This window comes from Micromys minutus, assembly GCF_963924665.1.
Source record: "Micromys minutus genome assembly, chromosome: 10".
Classification (NCBI taxonomy): Eukaryota; Metazoa; Chordata; class Mammalia; order Rodentia; family Muridae; genus Micromys; species Micromys minutus.
Window position 1 is genome coordinate 33,605,347 of NC_137979.1, and position 23,581 is coordinate 33,628,927.

Consider the following 23,581-nt stretch of genomic DNA (forward strand, 5'->3'; position numbering starts at 1 on the left):
ATGGGAACTTGTCACATGCTGGGCAAGTGCTCTTCCACTAAGTCACATTCTCAGTCTTCTCTTTGCTCATTGTTATCAGACAGTTCCTGCTGTCTCAGATTCTTGAGGAGCTGGGATTTCAGGCTTTTCCACTGGCCCCAGCTTTGGAAGCAATCTTTGCTAGTGTTGGTTTTGAACACTTTTGCCAAACAGACTTTTCAACAAGAAGAGGCATAGATCAAAACACGAACACAATAGTTTTCCATAATGGGAAAAAAATAAATTACTGAAGATTCCATCCTCTTTCCACTTAAAGCTGGGAAGCACTACCACTGAATCCAGATATAAGGGGGGAGGGGTGTTAGCACAGGAGCTAAGTGAGCTGTTAAAGAGCATGCAGAACTAAAAGCTGATATGAGTGACTATTCAAAACTCAAAGGGCTAAGAAAAGAAGTGGTGGTAAACAAAGGAATTTGGGGTTGTGTGTGGTAGGTCTTGCTATGAAAATAAACATCAAGCTGGGCATGGTAACCCAAGCCTATAATCCTGGCACTCAGGAGACTGAGGCAGGAGGATCAAGACTTTGAAGCCAGATATATGGATACACATCTGTAATCCTAGCACTTGGGAGGTGGAGGCCAGAGGATCAGCAGCTCCAAGACATCACTGGCTTCAAGACATGTGGCTCATGACCATCTGTATTGAGATCTGATGCCTTCTTCTGGTGTGTCTAAAGACAGATACAATGTACTTATATATAATAAATAAATCTTAAGTTGAAATTAAAGCTCTGAAGAAAATATTTTAGAAGGATCTCCTTTAACTGTTGATTAACCGCACAAACAGAACATTTGCTTATTAACTGAAGCCAACAGCAGTCTTCCTTTGGGAAAGAATACCCATGTGCTGTCTGCATGAAGAAGCCCTACAGAGCTTGTTTACCATCAGAGGAGAGAGTTGCTTTCAGCTGGACCTGTACCCTGACCTGTCACCAGCTTCCTTTTCAATAACCTTCTCCCAAGCGTGCTAGAATCACCTGGGCAACTAGTTCTTAGTTTGGTAGCCTCTTCCATGAATACACATCCATGTGCTGTTTGATGGATCCTTAGGGAATGTTCCCGATGTTACCTGTTCCTCTCCCCTCAAATTTATGGTCTTTCTTTGTTGTTTTACATACAGTACTTTTCTGTGTGTCCTGGCTGTCCTGGAACTAGCTCTATAGACCAAGCTTGACTCAAAATCACAGAGTTCCACCTGTCTCTGCCTCCCAAGTGCTGGTGGTGTGCCACCAACGCCCAGCTAAGAAGGGATTTTAGGACCTTCTTAATGCAAGTATCTTGCTGGCTCTTAAAGTCTCTGCAATACTCTCACATCCCAAAAACTTCCCACCCAAACCCTTGGCTCTCTCCCGTAACTAGTGATCTTCCAAGGCAATTCCAGTCCCTGATCTGGAGCTGTGTTAAAAATGGCTTCCTCTTTTCTGTTTGCCTTCCTGATGACTTTCATTGGTGGAATCTATACCACAAATCTAAGTGACTGTGGGCTAGCACAGTGTATGGTCTTATGGCTCCTAAGTCTCATTGATATTACTGGGATGCTAACAATCGCTATGAGACAACAGAGGTTCTAGGTCCAGCATCCTTTCCACAAATTTGGGAATGTCTCACTCATCTTCCTTAACAAACTTCTCCTTACTGTTATATACACCCAACCCTTCATACTCTCCAACTTGAACAGTGATGAAATTTAAAAAAGCAATTCTTTACCTGGTGCTCTTGTTTCCTCTGGGTGCTTCAGCTCCTCATCTAGCTCTGGGTGGAATGTTTGTCTTCTGTTGAGGGCCCTGCTGCCCTGTGATATCTGCCTGGGAGGAACAGGAACTCTGCCAGACTCCCTTAGCCTTCATAACATTGACCCACTGAGGAAGGCTGATAAGGACTTAAGAAAAGTCTATGTCATGGTTGATTAGCAAACTAAGGCCTCAGGGAATGAATCAGGTCCTTGGAGTGAGGAAACATGGGGTTTCAAGTGAGCAGCCAGAGTTCAGTTCCCATCTTCTAAGAGGATGAGCATCCCTTTTACACAGAACACAAGCATCTCTCTGTTGGCTATATTTGTTTGCAAAGCACTACACTCGTTTTATTTTAATTTTTTTTTTGAAACAGGGTTTCACTATACAGCCCTGGATAGCCTGGAACTCTCTATGTAGACCAGGCTGGCTCATACTCACCGAGATTTCCTTGCCACTGTTTCCAGAGTGCTGGAATTAAAGGTCAAGCTATACTCATTTTAAATAGGCTATTCTGTAATGTTCATTGGGAGCAATGTTAGCTTATTTCATCAACTTCCAAGATTCTTGTTGTATTTTATTTACCTTTATCTTTTCTTATTTAAAAATACTTATTTTTAAAGTTTTTATATATGTCATAAGTTGAACGTATTTGCTCCTTTTCCCTGGCCTCTTTTTTCTTGCCCCTCTACTGATAATTCCCCTTGTTGCCCTAAAAAGCTTTATTTGTACCTTCATATCATATATACATAACTGATTTTATATATTTATATATAACCTAGGAACCAGGAATGAGAGAAAACATACAATATTTGTCTGAGACTGGTTTAATTTACTTAATAGATTATCTCCAATTGTATACATTTCCTAAAAATTATATAATGCCGTTCTTTATGAACCAAAAATTCTACTGTATCTATACTCTACACTTTCTTTTTAATTTTTTAATTAAAATGTAACTATATCATTTCCCCCTTCCCTTTCACCTTCCAACCTTTCCCATGTTACCTGTCCCTTGAGCCCTCTCTCAAATTCATGGCCTGTCTTTGCTTACATACACACCTTCTTAAATATATAAATACAACCTGATCAGTCCATATGATGTTACTTATACATATATGATTTCAGCTCTGACCACTTGGTATTGGATAACTAATGCGTGAGCTCTTCCCTAGGGAAGACTCTTTCTCTGGCTCTTAGTATTTCTTAGTTGTCTGTAGATCCTTGTCTATGGGTGAGGCCCCATGAGATTTCCCCTTCCATATTATCATGTCTATATTCATGTTGTTCTTGTCCAGGCAGCATGTTGGCGAGACTTCATAGGTAAAGCTTCTCTTACGTTTCTGGGAGATGTAATCTTACATCAAACTTCACGTCCTACTGATTCTTACAGTCTTTCTGCCCTATCTCTTCTGCTGTGAGCCCTGAGCCTTAGGTGCAGGAGTTGTATTGTAGATGTAGCAGTGGCAGCTGGGCATCACATGGTCCCTTGTTCTCTGCAGATTGATTGTGGTTTTCTGTAATGATCTCTATCTGTTGCAGGGAGACATTTCTCTGGTAAGTGAGATCTCTGCTTATCTGTGGCTATAAGAATAAATATTTGTAATATAGTTAGAAATTATGCTGGTTTAGTAATGGGGCAGTTGTAGGTTTTCCTCCAAGTTCAAGGAATTCACTTGCCTTATGTAGTTGGCTAAGTTTCTGGCACCAGATATAATTTCTCCTTTGATTTCAGTCTAGTGGAACTGCTGCTGAACCTCTTGTTCGAGGCGGGGGCGGGGGGTGGTGGAGAGATGACTTAGCAGTTAAGAACACTTGACTAATCTTTTAGAGGACCTGGGTTCAATTCCCAGCACCCACATGGCAGATCACAACTGTCTGTAACTCCAGTTCCAGGGGTTCAAACACCCTCACACAGACATATATGTAAGCAAAACACCAAACTACATAAAATAAGAATAAGTCATTTTTAAAAGATAAAAAAAAAAAAAAACAAGAAAGAAAAACTGTTGGGACTGGAGAAATATCTTAGCAGTTGGGAGCACTTGATCTTTTAGTCCTTGAATCTGTTCCTAGAACCCACCCACTTGGTGCTCACTAGCATCCATAAATCTAGTTCCAGGAATTCCAATACCTTCTTCTGACCTCCTCAGACACCACATATGAACATGGTACACAGGCATACATGTAACCAAAAACACCTGTACACATACAATAAAAATAAATCTTTGAAATAAAAATACCCTACACATTTTTGTCATTTAAGCCATCAGGTTTGTGGTAATTTGTTATGATGAACACAGGAAAATAAACCACATCCTTATATTAAGTCAGTAAAGCAGGGGTGGTGGTACATCTTTATAATAGCAACACTTGGATGGTGGAGTCAGGATCAATACTTAAAACCAGCTACAGCTATGCAGTGGGTTGAACGAGAATGGCCCCTATAGACTCATGGATTTGAATACTTGGTCCCCAGCTGCTGGAACTGTTTGGAAAGGATTAGGAGGTGTGTCTTTCTTGGAGGAGGGGGTCACTGGAATAACCTTTGAGGTTTCAAAAGACTCAGACCATTCCCACTTAGCTCTCTCTGCCTCCTGCTTGTGGATAGGGATATAAGCTCTTAGCTACTGCCCCAGCACCAGGCCTGCTGGCCTGTCTGCTTCCATGCTCCATACCATGATGTTCAATGTCTCATCCTCTGAAAATGTAAGCCCCTAGTACATTATTACTTCTGCAAGTTGCCTTTATCATGTTCTTCCACACCAATAGAAAAGTAACTAAGACAGGCTATGTGAGACTATCTGAAAAACAAAAATGAAAATTGAACTCTGTGAGCAATACTGTGTCTCTACTCCAATTTATTTTGATGAAATGGCATTCTTAAGTAGGTCTTTGGACACACTTACACTATACCATCGTTATTGTTCTTAGCTTCAGGCTGTTACCCTGAAATCCTTTGATTGCTGATTACTCTTTGCCCGTGTTTGTCTGAGTGGAGTTTCCAAGGGTGGAAGCAGAAACGATATCGTGACCCATGATCATCCCAGAAACATAGTGAGGTCTGCTTTCAGCTTGAATATGAACCTCTTTTACTCATTTCCCTGATGAATTCAACCTCATCTTGGTTCTACATCAACCAATCAATCTCAATTCTTAGCCTCACCTTCACACTGAAAAACCATTCTTATTTATCTGTAGTAAAATAAAAATAACCACTTTTGTGGCTGGAGAGGTGGCTCAGCTCTCTTCTGGTGTGTCTGAAGACAGCAACAGTGTACTCATATACATATGATAAATAGATCTTTAAAAAAATCTTTTTACTGGAAATTTGTTTACTAAATGCTAGGGGCTGCTCTAGAAACTCTATATTATAAACTGAGATTATACAAAAAGAAACCTGGGACTTAAAACCATGTTTGACGAATGTAAATGATTCAACAAGGATTCTGGGTCATTTGAGAGCTCTAAACATCAGAAGTCTTCTTCAGTACCTTCTTTTCCTTTCCACTAATAGGAAGAACAGGGTTTGGGTAGGTTGTTCCCTTCCTTTTTTTTTTTAAGATTTATTTCACTTTTGCTGTCTTCAGACAGGGCATCAGATCCCATTACAGATGGATGTGAGCCACCATGTGGTTGCTGGGAATTGAACTCAGGACCTCTGGAAGAGTGCTCTTAACCACCGAGCCATCTCTCTAGCTGCTGTTGGTCCCTTCTTATTCTTCTATAATAGAAATGTTCTTCATACAAAACAACTTGAATCCAGGAACTTGGGAAGCATGTTTTCCTAGATGTTGTAGAAATTATCCATTCATGCTGGTGATGATTATCAAAGAACAAGAGTCCCCAGTTTATTCAAGATGTATTCCTCCTGAATTTCTGCTTATCAACAGCAGTAGTTATGGCTCAGCCCACATGCTCAGCAGACAGTGTCAGAGGACTGGTGAAGAAAAGGACTGGTGTCTTGAGCCCTCTCTTTCCACCTCACCCTCAGCTCTTTCGAAGATGTCTGAAAAGGAATAAATAGTCCAGTTACCATGGTCAATAGTCCTGGACACTGGACACTACCTAACACTGGGTGAGCTTCTTTACATTCATTCTTTCAGACAGTGAGCTACTTTGGGGGTCCCTAGGGTGTTCAAATCCTAGCTCTGTCTTATTTTGGTTAGTAGGCTTTGGTTAAGTTTACCTGAGACTCAGAACTGTTCTGTGCCAATCAAAGTTAATGTTGCCTTCTCTAGTAAATGACAAAGAAGTGAGATGAGACACATGTGTAAGACACATAAAGATTCATCCATTTATGGCCCTGGCATATAATGTCAACTTTAGCAAGTAATCAGCTATTGAGCACCTGATTACTAAGTTGCAAACAAAGCAATCATTTCATGCTAAAATAAAAACTTCCAATTACTAACTGCCTTATTCAGGCCAAATATATGTCTTTTATTTTCTCATGTCATCCCAATAACTTAAAAGACACAGGTTATTTTCATTGTCCTATAAATGGCAAAATAGTTCGATATGATGAAGCTCGATTACCCATCATCATTGGTAGAACTGAGCAGAACTGGGATTTGAACATTGGCCTTTCTGAATCCAAAGCCCGGCTACTCTCATTCTGCTACACTACCTTATGGATAGCTGGGAGAACACGACATGTGTCCCATCCATAAGCTGTAGAGAGAAATCATGTATTAACTCATGAACTCAATGAGCATTTGAGGCAGTAGAAATCATCTATCATTTGTCTTCTAACTGTTCTATGAGTTAGACATTATTATTAACCTTTTTCTTTGCAGAAGGAAAACTGAAGAATTGAAAGTTTGTTTCTTAGTATTTCTCTAATTTGTGTGTAGTGTGTGTGTGCGCACACACGTTTGTGCACGTTCACAGAACTAATGTACCCAAAGCTACTGCAGAGAGCTGGTTATATATGCACTCCCTGATGAGAATCCTAAATGACATGATGTCTGAGCTAGAGTCAAATTGAGTATGGAGACAGAAGGGGAAGGTTAAATCAGGCAGAGAAAATAGCACACACAAAAGAACACTCTCTTCTTTGTCCTTCAACTACAAGGGTTAAGGATGATCTTAGACCAGACTTGGATGGTCTGGTGTAGGCAACACTTTGTTTCTTCCCACACTCCCCTTAATTTCTTCAAGACCCTTTGTCCACCTCCTACATGTCAATCATCACAATGCTTGTTTACCATCTATTTCCACTGGCGTTACCACTTCCTTAGGCTCTTCTTAGTTCTTGAGATCAGTTCTGAGGTGTGTACACTGTTTCCTTAAATATTACTTTGATGACTTCATTACTTGGCCCCTGAAATATTCAGTCTCCCACTACCCTGCGTTTTCAGAAGTCTACACCCAACCAGTCAGTGCTCTTAGCAGATCTCAGCCTGTCTTTCTAATCTCCTACATGGCAATAATACTAGCACAGGAGTCCTTAGACTTCGCAGTGACTCAGAATTGTTTATTAAAAATATTGTCCTAGACTCAAGCCTAAAGTATCTTATTGGGGCAGTTTTGGGTCACAATCATTTTGAAGTTCTTACTGTTACGTTTTAATGTTGGATGGTGTTCATATTAGCAGGTTTTTGTTTCTAAAGTTCACAGAATTTTGAGAAGCACCTCAACAACTATGGTTCTTAGCTTTGCCAACATTTGAAAAACTAGATTTTTTTTTTCAGCTAATTCATCTTGAGCTTTAATAATTTTCTCAATCTTTCTGTCTCTCTCCCCAGGGTCTCTCTGTATACTTCTGACTGTCCTGGAGCTCCCTATTAGATCAAACTCACAGATATGCTTCTGCCTCTTCCTAAATACTGGGATTAAAGGCATGCACCACCACGCCAAGGAGGGAATCTCCTAATTCTTAAGGCTCTTCAAGACCTAAATGAAATGTTTCTTCTCTCAGAAAACCATCTGTGCTGGTCTTGACAATCTGATATTTAGCTGCGCTTTTCCCAGGGTGCCTTTAATGATTTAGAATGTCTAACACCAGGGTTTGATTACCGGCAGCAACATGGCAGCTCACAATCATCTGTAACTCCAGTTCCAGGAGATCTGACACCTGTTTCTGACCTATGCGGGCTCTTCATTGGCATAATGCACAGACATGAATACAGGCAAAACATGCATGTATAGTCAAAAATAAATATTTTTTAAAAGTTCAAGATAGGAGTCTCCCTTCTCTCTATCGAAACAATGGTAAAATCACTATGCCTAACAGTCGTCCGGAATTCCGTGAGTAGAGAATTGTAGGAAGAAGTAAAACAGCATCGCTTGCAGAGCAGAAACCACAGGCTGAATGAAACATGGACTGGGACGCCTAGAAAGCCCGAGGAAGCAGCCTAGGCCTTTAGGCCAGCTCCACCCCTGGCTTTCATATCACCTTCCGATTGGCTGCTATTCATGCAGGCCCCGCCTTACGGTTGTCACGTGAAGCTCTGGCTGCCACGGGATTGGCTGACAGGCGCGCGCAGGTCTGTGGGATGCAGGCCCGAAGAAGCGGAGGGGAGAGGGCGCGGGAAGCCAGTGTGCACCGGACGCTGTGTCCTAGTGCTCAATTGGGTCATCCTCTGCAGCCCCGATGGTCCCTGTCCAAGACTGCGAAATGAAGAGTTCAGGTTGGGAGCCGATTCAGGCCCCGACTCCGTCCTCAGTCCTCTTTCCTTACCAACGATGGCTTCAGGCTCCCGAAGTTGGTGGGTTTGGACTTGATCTCCATTTTGCTTTGAGAACCTGTGTGTAAGCTCTCGCTGGCCTGAAAAGGAATCTGCAGAGCGCCATGAATTAGAGGATGGGGGAATGAGTGCTTGGAGATGGCTGAGGTATGGTCCTTACCCGAGTGACATGTGCAGGTAAGCTGGCGTTATAAATTTTGCTGATCCATTTCTAATCAAAGGCTATGGGGCTTAGGCTTACTGAGGTCATTTATGGTCCAGGCTGGTAACACTCTCCCCCAGTTTTTAGGAGCTCCGTGAGATAGAGCTGGTGGGAGAGATGGGAAACTGGTGCACAGTTGGCAAGAGATGATTGCTCTGAGGGAAGAGGGCGTTGTGGAGGTCGGAGACTAAGGTAGTTCAGGGTATTTGACAGAAAAAGTGACATTTGAGAAGCTCCAAAAGTACACACAGGCTTTCTCCCACTGAGATAAGCGTGGAAAGAGGCTTCATGGAGTGTACAGAGGCAGAAAACTAGGAAAATGTACCAATTGGGCATGGCAGGGAGCTTGGGTTCAGTTACCATGTTTGTCTGGATCTTTTAAGTGGAATTGGTTTTACAAATTTTGCTTCCATAATTCAGAGGAAGGGCAGAGGCTTCCTTTGGGATTAATTGGCATTAGTCTTTATGCAGAAAGTGGCAGGGTGAGGAGTGAGAAACTGGAGAGGCAGAGCCGATGCACAAGAAGGGTTTCTATGGGGCAGGGGAACACAAGCTTTGATAGATTTGAGAACTTTTAATAGTCTGGGTTGGGTGGACTGTAAGATTCGTTAGGATTATGTTATTAACTAGCTAAGGGGTAAATGGGGATTATTTTGGATTTTTTGTTTTGTTTTTAAGACAGGGTCTGTCTAGCTAGCCCACGATGGCCTCAAACTCAGGATTCTTCTGACTCGGCCTCCCAAAGCACTAAATTTACAGCTGTACCCACCACTACACCTGGCTTGGTTTTTGTTGTCTTGGAGGTTGTTTTGTTGTGGTGGTGGTCGTTCAGGGAATTGACCTAAGGCTACATTCATAGTTTTGAAATCCCTTGAATACCAAGCAAAGTAATTTGTATATTATTTCTTGGGCCATGAGGAGAAATCCAATGCTTGTAGTGGCTGAATCACACTTATAGGTTTAAAGTGAACAGATAAATGTGTTGGAGCCCGGGGAAACCAGAGGCAAGAGATCCACTGAATCACAGTGCTGTGAAACAGATGAGCTTGAAGTCAGTTATTAGTCCTCTGCAAGAGCAGCCAGTGCTCTGAACCACTTACTGAGCCTCTCCAATGCCTGTAGCTTCTCCTTTTAGTTAGTAAAGGGCGGGAGTTGAGAAGTTAGAGGTGGCATTCAGACCACAGTTCTTCCTAATTCTGCTATCAATTGGTATTAGCCTCTCAGAGTTCTTGACTGAAATGAGAAGATTCTGATAGAAAAAACTTGTCTAGCTTTGTTTGTTCACTGTCCATTTTCCTGTGTTGCTCAGAGTTCCTTGGCTCTTACCCTTTGGAGTAGCTGGAACTGCAAGCATGAATCACTGTACCTGACATTGTGACTTCATTTTTTATCTTTGTTGGCAGTTGAATTCTGTTAAATAAGTAATCATTTTGTAGGAAATCTTCACTACAGCTACTACTTTTTTAGGCAATGTATCTCTTAACAGATAGCCCTAAGATTTTGTCAAAATAAATGGAGGTTGGACTCATTTAAATAGCAACAAAAATTTTGTTATTTTGAGACAGGGTCTGGCTATGTGTAGCTCCGAGGGCTATCCTGGAACTCACTAAGTAGACCTCAAACTCACAGAGATCTTACATCCTCTGCTTCCCAAGTGCTGAGATGTACCACTGTGCTTGGCTAAAAACTTTGAGTGATAAATGCTTCTCTAATCTGAGTTATGAAAACAGAAAAACTCCCTACCCCCTCCCCTCAAAACCCCCAAAAGTTTTTATTTGTGTATAGCAATTATTTACCACATAGTGGAAAGTATTGAGACTTCAAAGTTGAAGCATCTGAGCCTTTGATTGGATATGAATATAGGTGATCCTTAGGTAGTGTGGGGAGGTGAAATGGAGCCATGCAATGATGAGTGAAGTATAGTCTGACCTGGTATTGCCATTGCTTCGCTGCTGGCTCTGACCAGGGCGTGACCTCTTAATCTTCTCTCTGAGCTAATTCTGTTTACCTCGTGTGGGTATTTGAAGCTATGTGGATCATAGCTTATAACGTGTAAGAGTATTTCTTTTGTATCCTTTGAATTACTGATACTTTCATGTTTTCTTTCTTAGGTCCAGGTGAGAAATTGGGGTTGAAAACTTCATGGAGAATTCATCATTTCTGCCCTGAATTGGAATCAATTTCTTATTGACTTATTATTACTGTATTAAAAGTGTTTTAATTAACCACAGTATTTGTTTGGGTAAGACCTTTGTTTTGGTAAGGTTTTACAAGAGCTTATAAATAACCATATGCTCTTCTGGTATATGTAAACTTCAGTATTTTTAAATCCACAGGATGGATATCTATTTTAAAACTTAGTAAAGTTATATCATCTTTGTGGTTCCAGAGAATATACTAGCATGAATCACAGTATTACACCAGGCACTGCAAATTATTTTCACTCATCTTACATTAATGATTTTTCAAAAGCAGTTTGTTCACTAGCTTGTCCATCCTCTGTCATAAATCTTCCTAAACAAGCAACTAAACTGTTGTTTCTGGCAAATGCTATTTCATACAAAGCAGTATCTCTGTATTAGAACAGGATTTTTGTTCTAATTATTGAATTTGTCTTTTTAAAAAGCAAAACTTAATACAGAAAAACCTCAAGAAGTCAAAGGTGATCTGAATAAAAATTTATTTAAACTCCTTAAGTAATCTTTTGAGTTTCCACATAATCATGACAGCACAGAACAATTCTTTCCTAGAATCATGTATTGTTAAAATTTACTCAAATGTTTCATAGAAACTTTCATAATACCTAGCATGATTCATATCAATTGGGCAAACTGCCAATTGAGCAAACTCATAAGAGCAAGCAGAAAGCTTTTACTCCTCATTAGATATTCATTGGGTAGGCATCAGTGAACATTACGTAAGTATTTTACTGCATCTCACCATTGCTGGCTGCTTTTCATTCATATTGAAATTTCCAGACTCCTCCCCATAAACAAGCTCTATCCCAAGACAGGTATGGATCATGAAGGAAATCTTCAAATATTGATAAACTGCAGAGGAAGGGGCTTTTCTCCAAAGCGTTTCTAAGTTTTTCTGTAAGAGTAAGTCCATGTCTCTACTTCAAAAGTAGAAAATGTTTTCTAAAGAGGAGGCCTGTTTCCGGAACCACTTGATTTATAAAGTCTAACCTGGGGTTTCCTGCACTATTTTATCCCTCTTAATCAGTCTTTTTCATTTACTTTTGACAGTCTCCCTTTGGTGGCCTTGAACTCAAAATCCTGCCTCCATCTCCAGAGTGCTGATACTACACTACCATAAAAGCCTTACTCTTAAGGGAGGTGGTCTTTTATAACCCACCTCCACATTGGTCCTCACACCACCTACAGTCCTGATTCTCCTGCTTAACCAGCTTGGTAGAGAGCAAACCAAAAGGTTAGATCAAGTGGATATATCCTTTTAAAGAAATCCATATAACTATTAAAAGTTAATGTAGTTACAAATCAGGGAAGCATCATTGTTTGCCATACTAAAACCAGTCTTATGAACTTATAGTATAGAACTTGAGCTTCGAGATAATACACTAATCTCTTTCAGTTCTCTGGAGAGTAGAGTTTAATTAGATGCTGGACTTCTGTTGGATACCCTGTAATGGGGCAGGCTTGGTGACTCCTCACATAATTAAACACACAGCGGTAACAGAATACATAGCCAGAGGTAGCAAGAACCGTATCATTGACCCGAGTTTTACGACACAGTGGGCACACTGTTTTCATTTTGGGTAAGAGGGGAGAGTCAGAGTTATAGTCTAGGTGTACAGGTGGTGGTGGAGTGGGCAGAGCAGTTAGTGATTTGATGGTCTCTTGGTTCTCAGAAGAGTACCACCAGTCAAGAAACTGCAGGAAGAATACACCCACAGAAAGTCCAGTAGAGAGGGATAAGGCAACACCTCCCATAGCTTTCTTCAGAGCTGACTTTATCTTCTCACCAATGCTGTTGGGAAAGAAGAGCAAGAGGCAAGAAAATAGTTTATATGTTGTCACAGTAACTTCTATAGGTACAGTTCCACACAACAAGATCTGTTGTAGGCCTGTGTATGTCTAAACTCTGATGTTCTGTGTCTGCTTGTTTGTATAAGTACCATATCATGCAGATGCCATCTGGTCTGAAGTTACAGTCAGTTATGAACTGCCAAATATGGGTCTGGGGATTGACCTCTAGTCCTCTAGAAGAGCAGTACATGCCATTTACATAACCACTGTGCATTTCTCCAGACCCCAGAACTGTTTTTAACAACAAAAACTTGGGTTTTGATTTGAGAAAAGTGTTAGATACTCAACTCTAGAGAATTTTTAAATGGAAGACAATCCATCTAGGAGAAAAGCAGTTCACTTAAAAAGTAACTTATCAACACGAGATGCATACGTGTTTGAACTTGTGGGAGAATACACACTCGATAAAGGTAATGTAGCATCCTTGGTAAGAAGTCTTTAGAATTGTATTGTGCTGCTTTGAATCTTGACTCTGCCACCTTCTAGCTGTTGTCTCCCTCAACTGTTAAATGAAGCCATTGCATTTAATTCAGGTTGTGATGAGGCATAAGATAATGTACACAAAGCAAATACCTTGCATGGGGCCCATGCAAACACCAAGCATGCACAAAGGTGTGCCTATTATGATGAGAAAGGTGACCAGGATGGTGGCCTATACTTTATGAATGTGAAGAATAACTTATGTGATTTAATAAATAACAGATGAAATGGATGATAGATATACAATTTAAAATTCTGTTAATAAAAGGGTTTTAGAAATGGCCTTACCTTCTAATGGGCTCCTGCACTGCACTGGCTTCAGCCAGTCTATGTTCTATTGCTTGTATGTCCTGAGCAGTCAGCCGACCTAGCCGAACTCCAGCCAGTTTCAGCAGGGGAGAGTGATGCTCAGCTTTTCCCAGTATGTAACGAAGTTGTTGTGTAAGGAACCAGCCTTCCCAGGCCATGTTAACAAATGGGTAGGCAGCCAGGAAGGCTCTGTAGAACCGTTTCCAGTGAGAAGAAGGGGGGTGAATAGAGTACTCGTCTTCTTCTCGCAAGCTAGAAGCCAGCTTCTCCAGCTTCACTTTCAGATAGGGAAGAAGAACGAGGAACACAGCGGATTTCCAGAGGTGCTCCTTGGGAAGACCAGCACTGGCTGGCCTTTGAAGCTGTGGCGAGCTCCCTGCTACAATCCGCTTTAACCCATAAAAGTGTTCAGAAAATGAGGCACTAGTTCTAGAAAGATAATGCTGCTGGAGCAGAAAGTCTAGCAGAGTGAAGATTTCATCAAACCACCTCCAAAAGAAGCCACAGTGTGCAGGATTTGATTCTGCAAGAACCTGAAGCAAAAACATTCATTTTATTAGTCTTCAGTTTGTATTCACATTAGTCCTTTCCTTTTAACTTCAATACACCTGGCCTAAAAAACTGGTTTCTGAGGTATAGTCTAAGCTCCTTGAGGTCCTAGGAATTAAGTACTGGCCTCTGACTGAATGCCCATTAAGCCATGGATACTTGACACATGTCCATCATTGCAAACTTATGATTACTAGTAAAATGTTTGGAGTTTTTTTTTTTTTTTTTTTTTTTCCAGTCGTCCTTGAAACCTTTCAGAGAAATAATGCCTTACCTTGACCACATGCTGAAGAGCAGGTCTCACTGCTGTCATTAAACTGTCCTGTGCTACCACCTCAAAGATGGATGGCTGGTCGTCCGCCACCGAAGCAGTTGTGATGTGAGCCCCATGCTCAGCCATAGTGTCTTGTGTATACTGGGATTTACTTTTCCCACGAACACTCTAATAAGCATGAACTTGTTTTGTATCAAACGGGTGCTGTCTTAGTCCTTCTTCATGATACCTGAAACTCAAAATTTAATTTTACGTGAAAAATCAACGGGGATTTAAAAAAAAAAAAAAAAAAAAAAGACGTATATGGAGGCGGATGGGGGGGAGGGAGTCTCAAAGTTAAGGACTGTTAACTCCGAAGCTGGGGCCGTGGCACGTGGGGACTGGGAAATGACTTGTCAAATGCTGCACCTCACTGGGCAGAGCGTGACTCGAGACAGGTGTGGGCCAAGGAACGTGTCGCTCGAGCTGCAGTCCCGGAGCTGCGAGGCCCGGCTCCTGCGGCTGGCTGGGAAGCGCCCGTCCTTGCTTGCTGACCTCGGGCACGGAGCAGAGGACCCGTGACGCCACCTGCGAAAGGAGGCCTCGGCTTTGTGACAGAAACCGTACCCGGAAACAGAAGCTCCGAGGACCTCCACACGGCGGGCGGAAGACAGACGCTCTAGCATCGAATGTAGCCCTGAGCCGGAACTCGGGAACTCTATGACCAGCTGGGACTTCCGTTTCCGCCCCCCTGACTACGAGGCGGCTGGTTAGTGTAGTGAGTGGATTCTGTTCCTGTTTAGCTCTGAACGAAGCTTCGTGGCGGGCCATACTCGAGCCTCTGTGCGGAGCTGGGGCCCTGCCTGACACCGGTTACCACGGGAGATCAAGCCAGGTCTTTTCTGCACAGGAGGTGTTTAGCTCAAATTCGGCCACCTTCCCGAGCATTGTAGTCAGCTATCAGCAAGTTTTACTAAAATGACAAAGATTCTCCTTGCCCACCAGAACTTAGGACGGTTACTTTTTCATTACAGGCACATAGTATAACTTGTCTTCCAATTAAGCCATAGCTCTAGGCACAGTCTGCTAGATGAGATGATACCTATCTCCGGCTCAGTAGATGTATCATATTAGTGATACCAATACAGTGCAGAGATTATTATGATCCTCGAGTTGAATAGTACTACTCACTGCTCTAGAGGACCTTAGGGTGTAAAAGGAGGCAACTGATTTGTATGAGAACCTTATAAAGGGGTTGGTTTTAGTTGTTTCAGTTTTTGAAGTTATCTTTATAATTCAAAAATATGATTTATACTTTACTAAATCAATGTCAGAAGTGCAGTTGTTGTATTTCTAAAGTATTAAGGGTTTTGGTTTTAAATAATGTTTATTTCAGCTTAAGATTCTTGAGTTGTATGTACCTATTCCTTGGCTAGCATTCAAGTTGGCTTTCATGCCCAGCCTTGAGTTTTAAGGACTTGAGAACTACATAAAGCATCTGGTAAATATCACATGAAAAAAATTTTAGGTGTGCTGTTAATTAGATTTCTCGGCCCATGCCCAGACAGACCACACCAAACAAACACGGTTCCACGTGGAGAGGTTTTAATGGAACGGGAAAGGGTCAAAGCCGAGCGAAGAGAAGAAAAGAGAGCGAGGAGGAGGGGTCTCGGTCTTTTGTAGGGGTAGTGACGTCACTTGCTCCCAGGTGGAGATGGGATTCAGAACTGATGTCTTCTGGGAATGCTTTGGCTGTTTCCATGGCAATTGATGTGCTAGGTTCCTGTCACCTGTGGGTGGAGCCATTGCTGGAGGAAGGGGCTATCCTAATGCCAACAAGGTGTACAGAGTGTTTTTCATACATGCATATGTATGTACCACATGCATGCCTAGTAACTGCAAAAGAATGTGTTTGATTCACCAGAACTAGAGTTACAGACCATGTGTGTGCTGGGAACCCAAGCCAGGAACAACCACTGAGCCATCTCTCTAGTCCTTTTAATGCTTTTCTTGAGTAGCAAAAATACACAGCTAAAAAGTAGCTAAAACAAGTGGAGAATTAAACATTTGTATCAATTAAAGTTTTTCAGTTGCAAAGAACAGAAGCAGGCTATTTTAAAACAAAGAAACTTAAACTATAGGTGGGGAAGCTAGAGAGATAATGGCCAGGTAAGAGCACTTGTTGCTCTTACAAAGAGTACCTGAGTTCATTTTCCAGAACACACATTCAGAGGCTCAACTAACACACATTCAGAGGCTCTCCACAGGCACCTGCACATACTTGTACAAACAAAACATTTAAATAAGTCTTTAAAAAATAGCTATTGAGTAGCTCTCAAAATAAGATAGCTCAAAAAGAACAGGACTTTATAGCTCTATTAGAGTTATCTAGCAGGAATTAGCAACATTTCATCCAAGTAACCTTGTTATAATGAATGTCAAGTTGTCATTGTGTTCAGAATCAGATTCCTCAGAAGGTGCTGGCATATATGTAATCCCAATGCCTGAGACATTGGGCTACCTGGCAGTGAGGCCCTATTTCCAAAAAGGAGAAAAAGAGAGGAGAAAGGGTAAGAAAAGATGGGGAAAAAAATCCATCTGAACAATCTTGGTTCAAAGTCTCATTTCATACTTAGCCAGGAAATCTTAATAAGATTTCCTGATTAATGGACCCACGAGAATACTCTATAAAAAGGAAACTAATTATTACATGAGAAAAGGAAGAGTTAAAAATAGTATGTCCTGGTTGGTTATATAACTCAGTGGTAGAGTGTTTGCCCAAGGTGTGTGAGGCCCTAGGATCCTTCCCCGGTTCTAGAAAGAAAAACAGTGGTAGTTTTTATTTTACTTTGATAATGTGCCAGTTTTCAGTCACCAAATAATACATTAAAAACCCCTATCTTAAATGTGTAGTCTAATAGAAGGCACATGATTGATCTTCCCATTAGAAGGCATTAAAGGCTAAGCCTGATCATCAGGTTTGGAGATCTTAAATATATACTAAACATAAGTTACATAGGAAATTATATAATAAATGTTCAGTAAATAACTAATTTGATTGTAATTGGGTTAAGTCATCTGTTTTGTTTTACAAAGACAGGATTTTTCTGTGTAGCCCTAGCTGTCCTAGAATTCATATCGTAGACCAGACTATCCTTGAACTCACAAAGATCCACCTAACTCTGTTCTCCTGAGTGCTGAGGTTAAAGGCTTGTGCCACCACACCCGATTGCCTTGTTTTTTTTTTTTTTTTTTTTTTTTTTTTATGTATAAAGACTTATTTATTTTATGTACACAAGTACACTGCACAGACACACCAGAAGAGGGCATTGGATCCTATTACAGATGGCTGTGAGCCACCATGTGGTGGCTGGGAGTTGAACTCAAGACCTCTGGAAGAGCAGCCAGTGCTCTTAACTGCTGAGCCATCTCTCCAGTCCTGCCATGAGTTTTGGTTTTTTTTTTTTAAAGTTTCAAATCTGGGGGCTGAAGAGATTGTTCAGTATTTAGGATCACTGGCTGTTCTTTCAAAGGACCTGGGTTTAGTTACTAGCTCCCGCATAGCAGCTCATAGCTGTCTGAAGTTCCAGGGGATCGAACACTCACATGCACACATTCAAGCAAAGCACCAATGCAAATAAAAAATAAAATGAAAAAAAAAAAGAGTTGTTCAATAGTAGAGTGAGGGAAGCCTCGTAGAAGAACCAAGTCAAGGTATATAGAGAAGTTCGAAGTACTGTAGAGCCAGAAGCAAGAGGGGTTTAGTTTCAAGCTTGTCAGAGATATACAGCCCGACGCTGCTTTTTCTTTTCTTTTGAAGCTGGACATGGTAGCTAAACACCTGTATACCGGTTTAGTTTCCTAAAGAAAGCTGTATCCACTAGGTGTTTTAGGTACCATGCAAGCCTAAGGGCGAGGCAGGAAGGGGGCGCTAATAAGTCTCTCCAGTCTATTTCAATATAGGGATCGAAACTCAGAACTGTATGCTTCTTAGCATCTTTGAGTAGGTGTCTCCTAGTGCAGCGGCCCATCTGTAGTTCTGGTTAATATCACCTCTACGGGCTTCTGAACCTTACAGGCAAAGTAGCTGAGGCTTGTGTTTAAGCACACAGGTTTTACAAATTCTTGTTCACGGAAATAAATCCCGAATATATCCACTTATTGAAGATATCCCTTGGAAAAGCCACTGCGGGTCTCCTTAGTCTGCCCTAACCCTAAGAAAGGGAAACCTTTCTGTTGCTGAGTTGCCAGACAGAACCTGGCTGTTTGGTTCTCCCGCGCACCCGGATGACGTCAGGCGGCGAGATTCTCTTACGCCAAAGCTTCCGGCCCACCATCTTTGTCCCTGGCAAATTGGGTTTTGCGCAGTGGCTTAGATCTAGAGAGAATCGTGACGGGCAGGAAACCATTACACCACCACCCCGGCTGTGCTCTCGGACTGCCGCCGCCACCCCGCCCTTGCCTCCGGTGAGTTCAAGGCGGTTGGCTTTGGGGTGTGTCCCTGACTGACTGGGGGTGGTTATGAGGGAGGGGAACCCCAAGCCGGGTCGTAGGAGCTGGAGGAAAGGATATCCGAGGAGTGTGACGGTTGAGGATGGAGGGAGTCCTCGGGTGTGACCGTTGTGAGGGAAAAGCCTGGAGAAAGTACCTCCTTCGTAGTGACCGTGGTGGGTTGTGGCAGCGCTCCGGCGTAGCAGCGGTAGTTGGGGGGCTTCGGAGTGAAGCAAGGTTCCGAAGACCGGCTCGGGGAGGGCTCAGGCCAGGGGTGTGGCCGCTGGAGGCCGAGGGAGAAACCACCCAGCTTTCCCGTTCGGCGTCTCGGACTTCTGCGTCCAGCACACCTAGGGAGAAGGGATTCCCGAGACCGTTTGGTCACTGAAACCTCTCTTGTCGCCCGTATTTGGGGTTTAGAGGCATCTCTCCTTACCCAGTGAAAACTAGACAGATTTCTTGACCTGGGGTCTTGATCTGGGGATGTGGGTAAAGAGAATAGGGGGCTAAATAATGTACTTCGAGGAAGAAAGGAGAAACCTACATAATTGACCCCCTGGATAAGAGGGGGAGAGCCAGCCCGGACTTTTGTTTTTCTTGGTTTTTTGCCCCTCTTCCTTTATTCCCTGGGGTTATCAGGAGCAATCTAGTTTGGGCCAGGCTGCAAATTCCACTAGAAGTGAAAGAACTGGAATTTCCTGCTATTTCTTTATTCTTTTAATTTACAAGATGTATTGACTTTTTGAGCAGCCCTCTATTTAAGGGAAGGTTCATATTAAACTCAAGCAATTTAGTTATGAAGCAGTATGAATCTGTCATGGATGCTTCGCTGAATTTTTTTTTACTTTTAGAAGGGAGATTTTTTTTTTTTTTTTAAGTGACCAAACTCTTTTGTAACCTTTGTGGTTTAAAAGACAAAGAACACACTATAAGCTCAGCTAGGCAAGTTGAATAAGAAGGTGGTCTCAGAGAGGAACAATCGAAATTATTAACTGCTCTCCTTGTGTGGTTCTACTGATTAGCCTTAGGGTGCACTTGCACGGTAATAATAGAAAGCGGCAGTAGGTGCAGCCACCGGTAACACATTCCAGTGATGACTAAGTGAGTCGGGCAGACGTGGGAAATGAGAATGGAGCAGGTGTCTTGCAGGAGAGACATAAAGAGGAGTGTGCTCTGCAAAAGCTCCCTAAAATTGGGTGGTAAATTAATACAGAGTAAACGTTCTGAGGAATTAAGACTTAAAGAAGTCCCTTACATCCTTTTCTTCTGTAAATTTGATTGTTTTCATCTTAAGGCACACATTTGAACCAAGTTAGACAAGGAACATTCAGAGGACATCGTCCGAATTTTTCTTCTTTCCTCCTGGGCTTATTTCCCAAAATGTTTTAGCATTTCATAATAATTGGGTGTAAAACTGTTGGTCTTCTTTCTTTACGAATAATACTATATTGATGCATCAACTTGGAGTTATTTAAATAGAAGCCAGAGGTGGATTTAGCTTTTAAATGTTTTATTTCTGATAAGCTAATTAATCTGAAGTTGCTATTGTCCTTGTGTTCTGAACATTTGGCCAGAAATGGTCTTTATGCCACTCATCCTTATAAGCAAAGGTTACTGGAACGACAGACACGTTTTACAGTTTCCTGAACTCTGGCTAGTTATTGACTTCATGTGCAAAGAATGGCACAGTGGCCTTGCCAGTTTCCAGAGAACCATTTGAAATTAAGACCTTATTAATTTTTTTTCCTGACCATATTCTACCCAGCCTTTTAATCTTGTTTCACTGTTGAGTTGCTCTTTTGGGGACTTGGAGGAAGGGAAGGCTTGAAGGAGAGAAAGGACTTTGACAACCTATATTTGGCAGAAACTAGGTTATGTTAATCTAGATATTTAACCCTATACAAGGAAGACTGTGAGAGGCAGTGGAACAGTACTGTGGGCTAGGACAAGTCCAAGGATTAGTGCTTTGCCTGGTGGCTGCTCTGTCCTTTAACAATGTCCCTCCCTAGGCCACACCCTAAGTCAGTCAGTGACCTTTCAGGTTTCATGTTGTATAAGGTTGTGTAAGTTCAGATTTCATTGTGGCTTGCTTATTTCTAGGGATTTCCTGAAAAACAAAACTTTGCCCCAGAGGATTTTGAGTTTTGAAGCACTAGGCAAGTTGATGTTGTATTTTTTCCAGTTCCATTTTTGGCTGTGTGTGTGTGTGTGTGTGTGTGTGTGTGTGTGTGTGTCTGTGTGTGTTCTAGTATAGGTGTCAGTTTTACACCCTATATTGGAGAATTTGTGTTTATCTGGCAAGTGTTTGTGGGGTCTTTATTAAGAACTAGTTATATGTAATTGTTGTGAGTTGTAAGTCACAGGGACATTAAGGTTCTGTCACTACCACCTCCTCTCATTGTAATTAAATACTTAAAATTCATACAAGTATATAATGTGCTTAGATCCAGGCTACTTCTGTCCCCAACCCTTCTTTCCACCTGTTGCTTTTGTTTAGACTTTTTTCATTTTTCCTTGTCCCCCCCCCCCCATACCTTAAGGTAAGGACAGACTGGATGCCTTGTTTGCCTGTATGATGGTGATTATTTCATCACCGTTATTGGCCATGGTGTCAGTTAAATGACTGATATATTTACCTGCTTTTTTTTTTTCTCCTTTTTTTTCCCTTCCCATTTGATGATGGAGAGGTCATATATCTGCTAGGTAAGCACTCTACCATTGAGCTATATCCCTGGTCCAAAATGCCACTGAAGATTGAACACAGGATTTTCTGTATACTAAGCAAGCCCTCTACTACTGAGCACTGTATTCATTTATTTTCCTTTGTATATGGGTATTTTGACAGCCTGTAGGTCTGCTTACTACTTGTATATTCAGTGGTCTCAGAGGCCAGAAGAGGGCATCTGATCCCTTGGAAGTGGCGCTATAGATGGTTATGAGTTACCAAGTACATGGCAGGATCGGAACTCAAGTCCTCTGGAAGAACAGCCAGTTTTCTTAACTGTTGAGCCATCTCCAGCCTTATTTTATTTTTAAGACAGACTCTCATTAAGATTTCCAGACCTACCTCAGGTTCCCAAGTAGCTGGTTCTATCTCTTTATCTCTTTGTTAGAGAGCAGAGATTTTTATTTAGGATATATGTGTAGGCTTCTGTTTATTATTATTTTATTTTATGTGTATGGTTGTTATTCCTGTGTGTATATGTCAATGTATTGTGTGTGTGCCCAAGGAGACCAGAAGAAGGTGTTGGATTCTCTGATACTGAAGTTATAGATGGTAATGAGGCTCTGTGTTCGGTTCTAGGAATCGAATCGCACTAATCATGAAATGTGTAGGCTGCTAATAAAGACATGCCTTAAGGTGGGTGAGCAGAGTATGTTGAGAATTCATGTTAGAATTTCTTGTTATCTAGATAATGGTGGCCCAAGGCAGAAACAGGAGGATCCTAGGAATAGGAAGACAAACTGGTCTTTATAGTAGGTTTCAAATTTCAATTGAACTATACAGTGAAGACCCTATAGCAAAAAAAGAAAAAAGAAAAAAATAATTTTATATGTGTGTATGGGTACATATGAGAGCTTTAGAAAACAGAATGTTTTCGTGCATTTTTCCCAAGTGGTGAAAAACTCCCAAGCAAATTTTGTTTTTAAATTTTAGGTTCGAAGTTTTGATGATTCCATGGGATTTAAAATGGTATGGCGGTGTTCTGTAGAAACGGTTCTGGTTTTGAGCCATGGCTGTGGTGCTCCTGCCATGCCCTATAATTGTTTCTGTACATCAGCATTTCTGTTTGTATATGTAAACTTACAGATAACTTAAAATTTATATTATAGGTCTTTAAAAAGTTTTGGGCTTTGAAACAGGGTTTTACTCTGTAGCTAGCCCTGGCTGACTTGGAATTCATTATGTAGATCAAGCTGGCCTTGAACTCATATCCACCAGTTTATGTGAAGAATTCCTAGCCAGGTGTGGCTCACATCTGTAATCCTAGCAGGGAGGTAGAGACTTGAGAAACAATTAAAGTCACCTTCAGCTACATAGCAAGTTTGAGACCATCTTGGGCTAAACAAGACCTGTCTTAGAAAACAAACAAACAAACAGAACTGCATGTGGTGCTATGTTTGTAAACCTAGCACACTGGACAGAGGCCGGAGAAATGGACTTTGCAAACGCCAATCTCTTTTACATAGAACGTTCCAGCCAGCTAGGGCTGCACAGGTATCTCAGGGATTAAAAGCACTTGCAGCTTTTGCAGAGGCCCATTTCAGTTCCCAACATCAGGTCAGGTGGCTCACAATTATTTGTACCTCTAACTTCAGGGATCCAACTTCTTCCTCTGGCCTTGGTACAGGGGCACACACAGATGTACACACATACACATATGTCAATAATAAAAAATATTTAAAAACAGAATTTTCCTCATTTGTCTACATTTTTATTTTATGCTGTGAATGGATCAATTATAGTATTCTCTGAATTTTTGCTAGAAAGACATGAAAACTTTAATGCAAGCCTCTATGTGACAGATGTCAAAACACTGTTTTTGACATGGTATTCATGGTTTCTAGCACTTTCATTTCTTTCCTTTTTGTTTTCGAAACAGGGTCTTTATGTAGTCCAGGTTCACTTCAAAGTCACTAGGTAGCTATGCTTAGGAGGGATTTCTTGAACTCTTGGTTTTCCTGCCTCTATCCCCAGTACTGGGAGTAAGGAAGGCTTCTTGTTATTATTCTTAGAGCTTTTTTGCAATCAGTATTTAATAGGTTGGCAGAATTGTTCTGCTTTTG

General features: G+C 41.5%; 2 protein-coding genes across 3 annotated transcripts in view; one reads left to right on the forward strand and one right to left on the reverse strand.

The window, feature by feature from the left end:
- Positions 1 to 11,358: 11,358 nt before the first annotated feature.
- PEX12 (peroxisomal biogenesis factor 12) lies at positions 11,359 to 14,889 on the reverse strand. The gene is made up of 4 exons (XM_080924299.1): positions 14,732 to 14,889; positions 14,324 to 14,552; positions 13,480 to 14,033; positions 11,359 to 12,652 (listed from the first exon to the last, which is right to left on the reverse strand). Exons 2-4 carry the CDS (start codon positions 14,447 to 14,449, stop codon positions 12,253 to 12,255), a joined length of 1,080 nt encoding a protein of 359 aa, XP_080780425.1. The 5' UTR covers positions 14,450 to 14,552; positions 14,732 to 14,889; the 3' UTR covers positions 11,359 to 12,252.
- Positions 14,890 to 18,636: 3,747 nt separating this feature from the next.
- Positions 18,637 to 23,581, forward strand: part of AP2B1 (adaptor related protein complex 2 subunit beta 1) — a 100,697-nt gene continuing 95,752 nt past the window's right edge. For both annotated transcript variants that reach the window (XM_080924339.1, XM_080924340.1), the window contains exon 1: positions 18,637 to 18,769. The gene's annotated coding sequence lies outside the window, so the exon portion shown is untranslated. The remainder of the gene's footprint in view (positions 18,770 to 23,581) is intronic.